Source organism: Megalopta genalis, chromosome 5 (assembly GCF_051020955.1).
Source record: "Megalopta genalis isolate 19385.01 chromosome 5, iyMegGena1_principal, whole genome shotgun sequence".
Taxonomy (NCBI): Eukaryota; Metazoa; Arthropoda; class Insecta; order Hymenoptera; family Halictidae; genus Megalopta; species Megalopta genalis.
In genome coordinates, this window is record NC_135017.1 from 3,025,353 (window position 1) to 3,039,738 (window position 14,386).

General features: G+C 36.3%; 2 protein-coding genes and 1 long non-coding RNA gene across 5 annotated transcripts in view; 2 read left to right on the forward strand and 1 right to left on the reverse strand.

Moving 5' to 3' along the window:
- Flo2 (flotillin-2) overlaps positions 1-14,386 on the forward strand; it is a 483,891-nt gene that overhangs the window by 106,426 nt on the left and 363,079 nt on the right. The gene's annotated exons all lie outside the window — the stretch shown is intronic.
- On the reverse strand, positions 4,814-9,251 carry LOC117221867 (hemolymph lipopolysaccharide-binding protein). Its single transcript, XM_033473153.2, has 3 exons — positions 8,970-9,251; positions 5,838-5,990; positions 4,814-5,773 (listed from the first exon to the last, which is right to left on the reverse strand). Exons 1-3 carry the CDS (start codon positions 9,088-9,090, stop codon positions 5,403-5,405), a joined length of 645 nt encoding a protein of 214 aa, XP_033329044.1. The 5' UTR covers positions 9,091-9,251; the 3' UTR covers positions 4,814-5,402.
- On the forward strand, positions 9,166-9,566 carry LOC143259557 (uncharacterized). The gene is made up of 2 exons (XR_013033563.1): positions 9,166-9,278; positions 9,363-9,566. It is a non-coding gene; the product is annotated as an uncharacterized LOC143259557 (long non-coding RNA).

A 14,386-nucleotide genomic window follows, 5' to 3' on the forward strand; every position in this document is an offset into this window, starting at 1 on the left:
GACTGGGTATTGAAGTGGAAATTATAAAATTTTTTAATTCTGGAAGATGATGCTCTTAGAGTTTTTTTTTTATATTCCTAATTACGTTCTTGATTGATGTCGAATTGCAAAGATTTTTTAATATTATTTGTATTTCAGTTTGTACCTCAGTTTACATTGTACTTTTTAGACAACTTTATTTTTACGGCAATGGTTGACTGATGAAAAGGAAAAACATATATGTACGTAGAAAGTATATTTGTGATTGCGCGTTTTTCCGGATTTTGCTTCCTGTCTCTCATGTTCTCTGCTTTTTATTCGATATTCTTTATTATATTTGTTCGTATTGCATTTATGTCAGAACAGCTTTCACGTGATCATTTCAAAATGAAGATTTTTTGGCAAGGTATTGTCGATTTATTTATAACACCAAAAAGGAACGAATAATTAAGTAATTCCGTTAGTTATGGATAATTCATTCTGATCATTTATTTATTAGGCTATTTTTATTTCCTGGTGTGTTATTTTCGCTCACCACATAATTATTTACGACGTAGCTACCTACTAGTAGCATCTTTGTAAAAGTCAATCATTTGTCTGTCTAACGCACCTGAGTTTATCCCAATCGTAGTATAAATGACAAAGTTAGGATATATAATTCGTTCTGACGAAATCTTTAATCGATGTTGAAATTATATCATGGAACAAATAGCGGTTATTAAATTGAATGCGAGACTTGGTAAAAGTGTAACAGAAACATTCTGGTTGATGGGACAAGTGTATGGTTATGCTTGTTTATGTCGATCAAATGTTTTCATGTGGCATAACCGGTTTTTGGATAGCAGAGAATCGTTAGAAGATGACCATAATGCGGGAAGGCCAATTTCAATACGAAAACCTAGAACGATCGAATAAATAGGTGACTTTATTGCAAATGATCGCAAGCCGTCCCAATTATGAAAATCCAGACAATTGTCTAATTAGATGATACCGTGCCATTCGTTTTGTCCGATAACTTACAAGGGAACATCGGGAACTCGCGAAATTTCCAAAAATTCTGCAACTTTACGCAAGTGCAGTTTAAGTTATCCCTAAAATGAAGTTAATATCAAAGCATACTCTAAAACGATCCTTGAGAAATAACCTTGAGTGAAGAATTTCTTTATTACCGCCAATATTTTCAGAAGGATATAAGATACTAAAAAATGATTAAATACAAAGTTTTATGATATTTTAAGCTGTACAATGTGGCCGCAAGTACATAATTGAGTAAATTTTATTTTTTGATTACATCTGCTTTAATAGTTTGTCAACAGTGCTCTGCAATGATGTCAGTAACATGTGTCGGGAAATTTGTTTAAATAACAATATTATGCTTATAAAATGTCGAATATTTGTTAATACTTTATTAATATTTTTTGAATACTAGACATGTAAATTAATAACTTTGTAAAATTTTATCAAGGATAGTGTTAATTTAATAAAACTGCAACGCTTTGAAACATACATGTTTATTTAATTCTCTTAAAAAATGCCCGGAAACCGAGAAAAACCAACCCGTTTGTGAAATGTAATTAGTGCAGAGAAGTTACCTGCAGCTGTTAACTTCTCCGTCATAGATTATTATTTCAAATTTGTTTTTATAAATAACATTACTGTGAAACTTTCAAAGACGTTTTAAAGATATTTTAAAGACGTTTTATAGACCTCTTGAAGCATATGAGCCGTTTATTTTGAAAGTGGCATAAGTCACTTTTTCAAAAAAATCGAGTTCATGGTAACACTAATTACAATTGAACGGTATCTTTTCATTAAAAAAAAAAAAGTGACTTATGCCACTTTCAAAATAAACGGCTCATATATGTAATTTATTCAACAATTTTAGTAAATCACTGTCCTTTCAAAACAACACTTCAATAAAATACGTCGGACAAAATTAATATATGTCAGTCATTTTTCTAAACTATTTATTTTGAAAGTGGCTTAAGTCACTTTACCGTAATGAAAAGTGGTGATTTCTTAATGTTTATACGAAATTATTTATACTGAGAAAAATATCAGTATCCTGGGATAACAAATACAAGTAAATCTTCTCGAAAGTTAGCATCCATATTTTTAAACGTATTAAAATATCTCGTTAAATATCTCGACTTAAAAACAAAGTGACTTATGCCACTTTCAAAATAAACGGCTCATATTATGTATATATATTACTTATCACGTCATTTTATGATTAGAACAATTATTTAAAAAACTAAATAAAACCAAACAATTATTTGCCCGACTTTCCCTGTTCATGGGAAATAACACGTCTGTGAAAAATTAACGACGCAGCGACACGTAATGCATAATTCTGAACTGGAATGATCAATCCCCGGAAAATAATGAAGTCAGGGGTCGAAGAGCAAGATCGACGGCAGAAGTATAAAATCGAGCAATCCGAACTTGTCAGCACCGGAGATAATATCGTTGATAGTGATACTCAGGCAAGGAAGTTGAGATATCTCAATATGCAGAAGTTTTCGTTGACGTTCCTCGTGATTAGCTTAGTCGCACATTTCGTAGCGGAGTTCTCGGGTGGTCAACCTACGAATGTCCCGCAATCAACCAAGAACAACAATACGGAATTCGAAGGTAAAATATTGTTACGAGCCGAGGGCCAGGCAGCTTTGCGTGGCCGGAGGTTGGATGCAATTTTGGAATTTTGATAAGGGAATTACGTGCACTTGCCGTAGCTTCTTTCATCGACGGGTCGCTGCTAGGTTTATAGAATACGTTTCGGGGACTAGCCGATGTCTATTTAGAAATTTTTAATCTATTTTAGAGTTCTTTTTTTAAGAGTATTTTTAGAGTTTATTTTTTAGTCTATTTTAGAAATTTAGAGTTTGATTACCTCGTAGCCTTAACAAGAAAAGACATGAAGATACATCTCGAGCGGTGAAGATGTATCTCTGTGGGTTCGTGGTAACTACTGCTTCAGATCAGGAAATGGAATAATCGAATTTGACAATTTGATAGACTGGTAAAAGATAGTAGCTTTCAATCTAATAGAATTGTATGTGCATGAGTGTATCGCGAATTCTAGAATCGCGCTCTCAGTTTGTCGCACTGAGTAGGCGGTGGCTTATAACCTTGTAACGATGTACAGTAATGTCTCCCTAACTGACGCTCTGATTGTGCACAAAAATGGACAATTTAGGAAGAGGAGATATGCCGCATACATGCGGCATCGAAATTGTAGCAGAAATGATAAAAGAGCGGATTCTCGGTACGAGTGCAAAGATTGCGATGTTGGCCTTTTCATAGATCCTTGCTTACAAATATATCACACAGAATTATATTATTAGTTTTTACATATTACTATATTTTAATCATTTTCGTCTCGTTATTAATTATATTAAACATTTAATCGTTAGGCTTTGTAATTATATAAATACCTATGTTACCTATAATTTTGTAAGTATTTTTAAATTAAAGATTTAAATATACTTGTTACATTAGAGCAACGATTGTTTTATTCGGCACAGTTATTATTTAAGTCTTAGAACAACATATACACAGAAACCACGCGCACTGTGCATATTTCCGGGGCGAGTTTCCGTTCAGTGACGATACTTTAACGTAACCATTTTTATGGTTACGAATTGTCAACAACTATAAAAACGAGTTGCAAGGCTCGAATAATCGTATCTCCTTTGCCCAAATTGTCGATTTTTGTGCACAATCTGAGGGTCAATTAGGGAGAATGTACTATACTTGTTTCACGATATACAGACCGAGGCCTGCCGGCTGGCGCCAGCCTGGCGTTTTAAAGGATCTTAATATTCTTTTTAACAAAGTAAAAACCTTACCACATAATTCCCTTATCAAAATTCCAAAATCGCGTCCAACCTCCGGCCACGCAAAGCTGCCTGGCCCTCGGCTCGTATCAACACTAAAAAATAGACAGATCACATTGTTCTTTATAAATTCACTCACGCTCTTATGTATCAATGAGGAATAAGCAAAATGTTGATTCGAATGTCAGTGTATCTGAGCAAGGAGATACTGTTTCATATTGTGTACTTCAATGTTTTCATTGTCCCGATATATGGAACTCCGGGACATGGTACATAAAAAACGGTGTTCCGTAATTGGTACATGCTTGTACTTTACTACTTTACTCATTTGTAATGATTATCCATAAACAAAATCTATTTTCGTCGAGTATAATGTTAATTGAATTAAAAATATAATGGCTATTTGTAAACAAAATCTATTTTCGTCATTTACGATGGTTATTTCTAACCGCAACATAAATCGTATATTTTTCTAATCACATTGGATTTCTTCAAATTTCCTTGAAAATTGAATGATTGCAACACTTTGTGTGAATAACAATCAAATTTCTATCGATGATTTTTCTTTATCAAATTTCTGATACAACTGTTATCTTTTGGTCTCTGCTTTTACCTTATGTTATTTATCTTCGATTTCCGTATTGTTGTTAATGATTGATTGCGAGACATTCGTAGGTTGGCCACACGTGAAATCCGCAACGAAAAATACGACCGAGGTAATTCGCGAGGAACGTCAGCGAAAACTTCTGCATACTGGCAGTCTCAACTTCTTTGCCTGAGAATCACTAGCAACGATTCCATCTTCGATGCTGACTGTTGGGTCAAACTCGAACTGCTCGATTTTATACTTTTTCCGTCGACCTTGCTCGTCGACCTCGGACCTCATTATTTTCCAGGGATTGATCATTTCGGTTCAGAATTATACATTACAAGTCGCTGTGTCGTTAACCTTTCACAAGCGTGTTATTTCCCACTCGCAGGGAAATTCGGGCAAATAATTGTTTCGTTTTATTTTATTTTTTAAATAATTGTTCTAATCATAGAATAACGAGATAAGCAAAATACATAGTATGTTGTATGATTGTTAGATCTGATTATAATAAACGAGCCTAAAGTAGACTTTTAATGTAGTTAACGCGTATCACTTTTCCGTCTACAGGAACGCTTCAATCGATGCATCAAAAATCAAACGCGATAAAGATTAGTTCGTGTTGGTACTCGTTCTCGTCCCGAGAATAGTTGCAGTGCTGTTGAAATGTTCCCGTGCGAGTAGAACGGGCTTCTTAACCTCTTTAGACTGCTGGCATTTTTTCACTAAGAATACATTTTTTTCTGAAATAATTGTAGATAAATAATTATTTCTCCTCACCAATCGAGTCAAAGGAATGAGAGAACAACTCTCCTCAATACGTTACAATATTAATAAACTCCATATGGCATCATGCTGGCAGTCTAAACGTTGAGAACTGCGATTATCATGATGACAAAAATTGTTTATTCCATATGAGTTTCAAAGAAGCTTGATATCCTTGTTACAACGATACTGAACAATCTATGATAATACCTTGCTTCAAAGGGGATTTATTAACTGACTTTTGAGATCGACTCTGCATTGGGAACAGTAGGGGGATTTAGGTGTCCACACAAATCGATTTCGCAGACGAACGGAGACGTGCCATCGCAGTGGCCGTCATCAGCTCCCATGGCTTCCATGACGTGTACCGAAAGGATCGCACAATGCTGTCCATGGTTCCGTCCATTCCTCAAATTGTTGGGCTCGCCTTTAGCCCATGGATGATAGCCCATTGTATCGACCGAATCGCCGGTCACGGTGGTCCAGGAGCCGTCCTCAAACAGGTCGTGAAAGCCTAACCAGAGGGTTTCCAAGGACTCTTGAGACATCCATTCTTTGAACAGGTTGTTTTTCCTAGTAGAATCTAACACAGCCAAGTGAGCTGCAAGACAGAATAACCTTTACTTTCCATCCCTTTTTGCAAACTAGTCGCGATCTTGTCATACCTCCTTCCATCAGACAGATCTTTCGGGCTTCGTTCCATGTCGCCCTGCGTTTATGAATCTTGTGGGCTCCTAGGCCCGGCGTAACAACATAATCGCTCCTATCTAAGATGGGCGTACAACAGATTTTTCCCCCGGGTTGTCGGAACGAGATTCCTAGTAAGAATTTCGGACGTTTACCAACTACAGTAAATTCTCCCTAATTTCAACCCTCAGCTTCCATGCAGGAATGGACGATTTGGGAAGATGAGATACGATTATTCGAGTATTGCGGCTCGTCTTTATAGTTACCGATTGTCAATAAGTTTTTTGTGTTCTTAAATCATTCTTAATTGAAAGTTAGAATTACTATAATCTTAAATAATGTGTACATATATATATATATATATATATATATATATATATATATATATATATATATATAATATTATATATATTATATATACATATATAATTATGTGAATATGTATACATAAAATACATATTATAGTTATACAATACAAGGCGTCCCAAAAATGTCTCGAAATCCGGAAATGGGGGGTTCCTCAGGTCATTTGATGTAACTTTTTCCTTAGCGAAAATGCAATCCGCGGTTTTGTTTACGAGTTATTAACGAAAAACAGTGACCAATGAGAGGCTGGCGCGAGACGGCCAAGCCAACAAGCTGAACTGGGCTTCATGCACTGTTGGCGGGACGCCTCTCGTCAGCCGAGCTTGCTTCTCATTGGTCACTGTTTTTCGTTAATAACTCGTAAACAAAGCCAGTAATTGCATTTTCGCCAAGGAAAAAGTTACTTCAAATGACCCCAGGAACCTCCCATTTTCAAATTGCAAGACATTTTTGGGACATCCTGTATAATGGTCGTCCTAACCAATTAACATTCTCGTCGTCGATAATGATTATTTGCAATCAAAATCTACTTCCTTTATTTTTAATGGTTATTCCTGTCCGCAAAATATAAGGATGATTATCCTTTCGTAATTGTTTATCATTTATGTTATGATGAAAATTCCCCCTAATTCTTGACACGGATAAGGTAGGAGGACCCATTATGAAACGCAGCTCAGTTGCAACTTCTAGTTGAAAGAGAAGTATAAGTAATACTTTGGCGGTGGTTGAATGCGACTGTGTTAAGGAGAAAAGGAGAGGGGGAGACGTTTCGTCCAGGACCCGTTAGAGGACTCATCAGTAAGGCTATCCTAGCGGGCCCTTGCCTTAGACGTTGGGATGTCGGTAGGAAGGACGAAATCTGTATATGTACTACTGTGATCAAAAAGTAAGGTGAAATTGTCATTTAAAACTCCCGGACATTAGGAAGGCAGGCAATTGTTTTTTTCCTAGGTTGGTAGGACTGTCTATAACAATTGCCAAGCGTCTGTTTGTTAAAAGGTTTAATTATCTCCGAGTTACACGTGTTTTAGTAAACGACCAAAAGTGAATTTTTCGATTTTTACAATGGGTGATTTTGTTGAGCAAAGAACTTGCATCAAATTTTGTTTGCGGAACGAATATTCTTGTGCGGACACGTTGAAAATGTTGCGGAAGGCCTTTGGTGATCAAACTATGGCACAAAAAACATTTATAAGTGGTACAACGAGTTCAAAGCGGGCCGAGAACGCGTTGAAGACGAACCGCGCTCTGGACGACCATCAACGTCTACCGACGAGGGCCACGTCCAAAAAAATCGAAGATTTGGTGCTTGAAAATCGTCGACTGACAATGAGAGACCTCGCTGATAGTGTTGGAATATCATTTGGCTCAGTCCAAACCATTTTGAAGGATGTTTTGTGTCTCAAACGCGTCAAGTCTCGATTGGTGCCATGTCATACTGCATTGGTTCTTCGCGACTTTTTTGCCAAAAACTCGACTCATATCGTTCCGCAACCACCGTATTCGCCTGATTTGGCTCCGTGCGACTTCTGGTTATTCAGCAAACTCAAAAAGCCAATGCGGGGACGCCGTTTTGACACGATTGAGGAGATAAAAACCGAATCGAAGAAGGTCTTGAAGGCTATACCGGAAAAAGACTATTCCGACTGTTTCGAGGACTGGAAAAAGCGTCGGAAACAGTGCGTTTGATCGGACGGGAATTACTTTGAAGGGGATGAAATTGATTTGGAAGAATAAATAAAGAATTTACATTTTATAAACAAATTCACCTTACTTTTTGATCACAGTAGTATATGTTACCGTGAATGACCGAAATTGGAGAATGTCGACTTTCACCGGTGAATGCCAACAGATACCAAATACGTCGGTGAAAGATCGAATATTTCATTACATTGTTGTACATTCGGACCCTCTCCGGTGTGTGTCGACAATCACAGATATGCTCTGGTGGAGGTCCAAAACCTGTCATTGCAAAAGGAAGTATTCCACAAATAAATGCAGTTGTAGAAGCAAGGGACTTTTGTGCAATTCAAAGTGTCATAATAGTTTAAGTTGTTGCAATAAATAAGATTTGAATCACATAAGTAAGAAATTTTTTTATTACTATTATTTTCTTTTCTCATGTAGAATGTACCGTGTATTTTAAATTCTTGGTCATTCCTTTCAGTAAGAGAGGCGAAAAAGTTACGTCACCCTTGTGGCGTTTTATAGCGACTGAATTACGGAGAAGAAAATATAAATCTCCAACATGTTCAACATTCACCATTAGTGCATGGTGAATGTCAACATTTACCGGTGTAAGTCAGAAATAAGGGTATTTAGCAAATATTTCGGACATACACCAAGCGACTATGCGAATGTTGACATTCACCGGTGAAAGTCGACATTCTCCAGATTTCGGTGTTTCACTGTAACATATATACAAATTGAGGCGGATTGGTTACTTGCGGGAAGAAGAGCCATCTGTTGGCGGGTCTGAAGGTAGCCGCCACAGTGCACTAAAAAATAGACCGACCACGTGAATGTGGATGCAACAATTTTGGCCATATGTTTGAACATTGTTCTTTATAAATTCGCTCACGCAAATACTCTTATGTACAAATGAGAAATGAGAAAAATGTTAATTCGAATACGAGTGTATTTTAGAAGGAAGATACTGTTCGATATTGTGTATTTCAATGTTTTCATTGCCCCGATTTATGATACGATTTTACCCCGATTTGATTTTACCTTATGATATTCACCTCCGATTATATTGGTGTAGTTGGTTGATTGTGAGACATTCGTAGGATGACCACTCGAGAACTCCGCAACGAAGAGAGCGACTAATGTAGTCACGAGGAACGTCAGCGAAAACTTCTGCATATTGGCAGTCTCAATTTCTTTGCTTGAGGATCACTAGCAACGATTGTGTCTCCGATGCTGGCTGTCGAATCAAGCTCGAACTGTTTCTATCGGCGCCGATTAATTTTTTTGGATACTGCCAACGTGCAACGAACGCATCTGCGGCAGCGAGAGATCTTGTACTGAGCTGTCGATAGTAATTACAACGAGTACTCGCTATTTTATACCTCTGCCGTCGATCTTGCTCTTCGACCTTAAACTTCATTTTTATTTTTTTCATTTTTATTTTCCAGGAATTGATAATACCAGTTCAGAGTTATGCGTTGATAGTCGCTGCGTCTCGTCAACCTTTCACATACGTGATATTTCACACTCACAGGGAAAGTCGGGCAAATAATTGTTATCATGGAATAGAGAGATAAGGAAAGTACATATTACGCTGTATTATTATTGGAATGCGATTTGTACGATTAATAAATAATTTTTTATTTTGTTCATCGTGTAATAAATATTAATTATATATAATTATAATTATATTAATTATATATAATTATAATTATATTAATATATATAATTTAAATTAAATTAAAATGATATATATACAGGGTGTCCCACAATTATTTTAACAGCCGAAAATGAGGGGTAGCTGAGGTCATTTGAAGTAACTTTTTCCTTTGCGAAAATGCAATCCGCGGCTTTGTTTACGAGTTATTAACGAAAAACACTGGCCAATGAGAGGTGACGGTGCGAGAGAGAGAGTCCGCGAGAGAGTATGCAGCACGAGGCTTTGACAGATGGTCGGGACGGACTCGAGCCACGTTCGAAGTATTGAACAAATTACGAAGCGAGAACTTTCGGGATTTTTTTTTACTACGTAACAGTGATATTTTTAAGAAAAACGCTGTTCACCTTTACTTTAGAACGTCTGAAGAATACTTACTCATTTTTCGGACTCGAAATAATAAATAATTTAACCGTGACGGCCGTTTTAATTTTCTAGTGTGCATGAGACCTCGTGTGTAACATGTGAAATTTTTAAGCAAGGTGTACAGTGAAGGTTAACAAAGTACGTAAATGATATTTTACGTAAATGATATTTTAATTTAAATAATTCCGTGTCCGAACACAGTTCGACGAATGATTCGCAAAGCTAATTTAATAAATAATAATCGTGTTAAAGGACGTAAGGGATATGTTTGTTAGAGAAATATGAAGAATATTATCAACAAGAAACTCACCCATTTAGTTGTAAAATCCACTTCATGCACGGAAATGTGTGCAGGAGGATAGTGCATTGACCTCGTACAATGTATGATGAACTGCACAGCTGATCTGTATCCGACGGCGACGAACAGAAGGATATCTCCAGGCAGGCAATTTCAACGTTTACTTTCACTGCATTATCACTAAACACTGATCACTTATCAATAATATTTATGGACCAACTTTCCTGGGTTAATATGTATGGCCCTGAAAAGAGCCGATTGTTTTATGCGACGCGTTCGAAGTTCATATCGTTAAGAACACATACCGCGTTGACGGGATAAACTGCGGAAGACTAGCACGATGGCTGACAATGTTCGCGTTCGATGAAAAACAGTTGAAATTCGCTCGTAGGAGAACGAAACACAGTCGGCCATCGTGCCAGTCTTCTGCAGTTCATCTCGACAACGCGGTACATACGTGTCGATAACAGTGAGAACTTCGAACGCGTCGCATAAAAAAATCGGCTCTTTTCAGAGCTATACATATTAACCCAGGAAAGTTGGTCCATAAATATTATTGATAAGTGATCAGTGTTTAGTAATAATGCAGTGAAAGTAAACGTTGAAATTGCCTGCCCAGAGATATCCTTCTGTTCGTCGCCGTCGGATACAGATCAGCTGTGCAGTTCATCATACATTGTACGAGGTCAATGCACTATCCTCCTGCACACATTTCCGTGCATGAAGTGGATTTTACAACTAAATGGGTGAGTTTCTTATTGATAATATTCTTCATATTTCTCTAACAAACATATCCCTTACGTCCTTTAACACGATTATTATTTATTAAGTTAGCTTTGCGAATCATTCGTTGAACTATGTTCGGACACGGAATTATTTAAATAAAATACCATTAACGTAAAATATAATTTACGTACTTTGTTAATCTTCACTGTACACCTTGCTTAAAAATTTCATATGTTACACACGAGGTGTCATGCACACTAGAAAATTAAAACGGCCGTCACGGTTAAATTACTTATTATTTCGGGTCCGAAAAATTAGTAAATATTCTTCAGACATTCTAAAGTAAAGGTGAACAGCGTTTTTCTTCAAAATATCACTGTCACGTAGTAAAAAAAAAATCCGGAAAGTTCTCGCTTCGTGATTTGTTCAATACTTCGAACGTGGCTCGAGTCCGTCCCGACCATCTGTCAAAGCCTCGTGCTGCGTACTCTCTCGCGGACTCTCTCTCTCGCACCGTCACCTCTCATTGGCCAGTGTTTTTCCTTAATAACTCGTAAACAAAGCCGCGGATTGCATTTTCGCAAAGGAAAAAGTTACTTCAAATGACCTTAGCTACCCCTCATTTTCGGCTGTTAAAATAATTGTGGGACACCCTGTATATATATTAATTAATTATTTATGAATATAATGTTTTATAGTTACCGATTGTCAACAACTATAAAAATGAGCCACAAGGCAATTAGGAAGAATTTACTTTATTCTCGTCTTTCTTCGCAAATTCAATAATATCGCGTACGGTGCAATCGAAGACCATCATTTCCTGACTGTGATCTATGCTCGACGCGTTGTGCCAAATAAATAATGAACAATAATTAAAAAGTAACAGCTGAAATTGTATTTACAAATAAGGAAAGAAATTTTGTCGTTTAAACAATTCATTTAGATCTATATAAATAATACATAATTACTAATATATAACTTTTACGTAATTATTAATAAATAACAACTGAAATTGCATTTACAAATAAGAAACGAAATTTTATCGTTTTAAATAATTCATTTAGATCTATATAAGTAATACGTAATTATTAATAAATAATTTTTACGTAATTGGTAATAAGTAACAACTGAAATTGCATTTACAAATAAGAAAAGAAATGTTATCATTTTAAATAATTCATTTAGATCTATATAAATAATACGTAATTATTAATAAATAATTTTTACGTAATTGGTAATAAGTAACAACTGAAATTGCATTTACAAATAAGAAAAGAAATTTTATCATTTTAAATAATTCATTTAGATCTATATAAATAATACGTAATTATTAATAAATAATTTTTACGTAATTGGTAATAAGTAACAACTGAAATTGCATTTACAAATAAGAAAAGAAATGTTATCATTTTAAATAATTCATTTAGATCTATATAAATAATACGTAATTATTAATAAATAATTTTTACGTAATTGGTAATAAGTAACAACTGAAATTGCATTTACAAATAAGAGAAACGAAATTTTATCATTTTAAATAATTCATTTAGATCTATATAAATAATACATAATTATTTAAAAACTCACAAATAACAAACAATGCTTCACTTAAATAATCATTTGAAGGAACAGTTACGTAAATTGTGTGCCAACTCTGGATAGGCTATAACAGTTGCCATACGAGTAACTATGCATTGTCGCAAGGTCAGCTTGTCTTTGATCTCGTTGCGTCGTCTCGGCCGAATGAAATGGAACACCGCCAGGAGCGGGCGCGTGTTGCAGGCGTACCGCGCGTAATCGCTCAGGAGTTACACGCGCAGCAACCTGTCGCGCAAACCGGATATAATTGAGGCTAGGAAACAGGATCAAATCGAAGAACAGCGACCAGCTGGTCGTTACTTCACCGCGTTCACAGACCGTTGACCCGGTGTCCGCGCTCAACGACAGATTTGCAACGCGCGATTTAACTTTTCCGGTAAACTGCATTCCGTCGGCTGGGATGCATCGCCGGCTCCTTTGTCGCCGCGGCGGCACCACAGAGATCAGCCGGCTCGCACCCTCTGCACCCCGAAAACCACCTGAACCGAAGCTAAATAAACTTGGAAATTTAACACTTGTTCTGGTAAACATTTCCAGAGGGGAAAGTCGATTTTCCAATAGAGGGGAGAAACTTTTTGCCGTTTCTTCTGATCCAGAATCATTTTTATTCTACACGACATTCTTTATTTTATAGATAGGGAGTCGCACATACTTGTATACTCGCGATACACTTGAATTTTTTACAGTTTGCAAACAATAACCGTATCGTTATTATACACAATTTGTTTATATTATATTTATTATATACGGTGGCCCACAAAAAGCGTTCGTACACCTTTCAAAACGCAATAGTATTTTTTTAACTGGACTAAACGACTCGAATTTTTGTTTAAATAATAGAGGAATCAGTCCACTAGACCGCGACTAGAGAGCTTTTTTTTTTAAATTTTGCTATTGCTTGGAATGACAAAAAAAAAGTAAAAGACTCATGCGCGAATATTCAAACTAAGTCTCAAAGAAGAAAAAGCTAATCTTTTCATGTTTTATTTTATGCGAAATCACCTGGTGCCCGCTTGTACATACTTTTCAGAGACACCACGTATAGCGAAACCGTTGTATGTATATGCAAATAGATGGGATAAACCAGTGCAGAAATGTGAAAAATGCACCGTGGGTGATAAAAGTAGAGTTGAATTGTTCTGGAGCATAATGGGATTTCTTAAAATACACGGAACGTTTCCGTATAGTTCAGGGTCTTTAACTTTCACTAATCTTCTCGAAAATCGCGTGCATAAGGATTATACATATATTCTTGATCTAATCGAATCTCGGTAACAATGCCAGTCCGTGGAATAATGCGATTCAAGGTATGCGGATTTCGCTATCCCCTCGGTCGTGAAATTCGTTCCTGTTTCCTTTATCCGCAAGTATCCTACTCGGGCCGCAATTTCGCAGTCCATAAACTCTCATGTACTCCGATCCATCCGCGACCAACAAGTCTTCCTGGATGTAAATCTAACAGCGGAGAAACAAATGCAACAGTGACCGAAACGGTTCAACCTTTCGCTTACCTTTGTTTCACTTAGAATCAACAACATTTTGCTTATTTATCAGAATACAGCTGTTTCGCCCACAATAATTGTAATTATTTCAATGTATAATTAGTGAAAAAGTAACGTTCTCATTTAAACGAAAGTCGAGTTTCTTTTCATTCGCAGAATTAAAAAAAGCTTTTTTTGGAATACTGTGGACAGCCCAAGTTTTTGAATGCGCGAATATCCGCGAAATTCAAAAAATTTGTTTAACGTCTTCCTCTTGAATTTTCA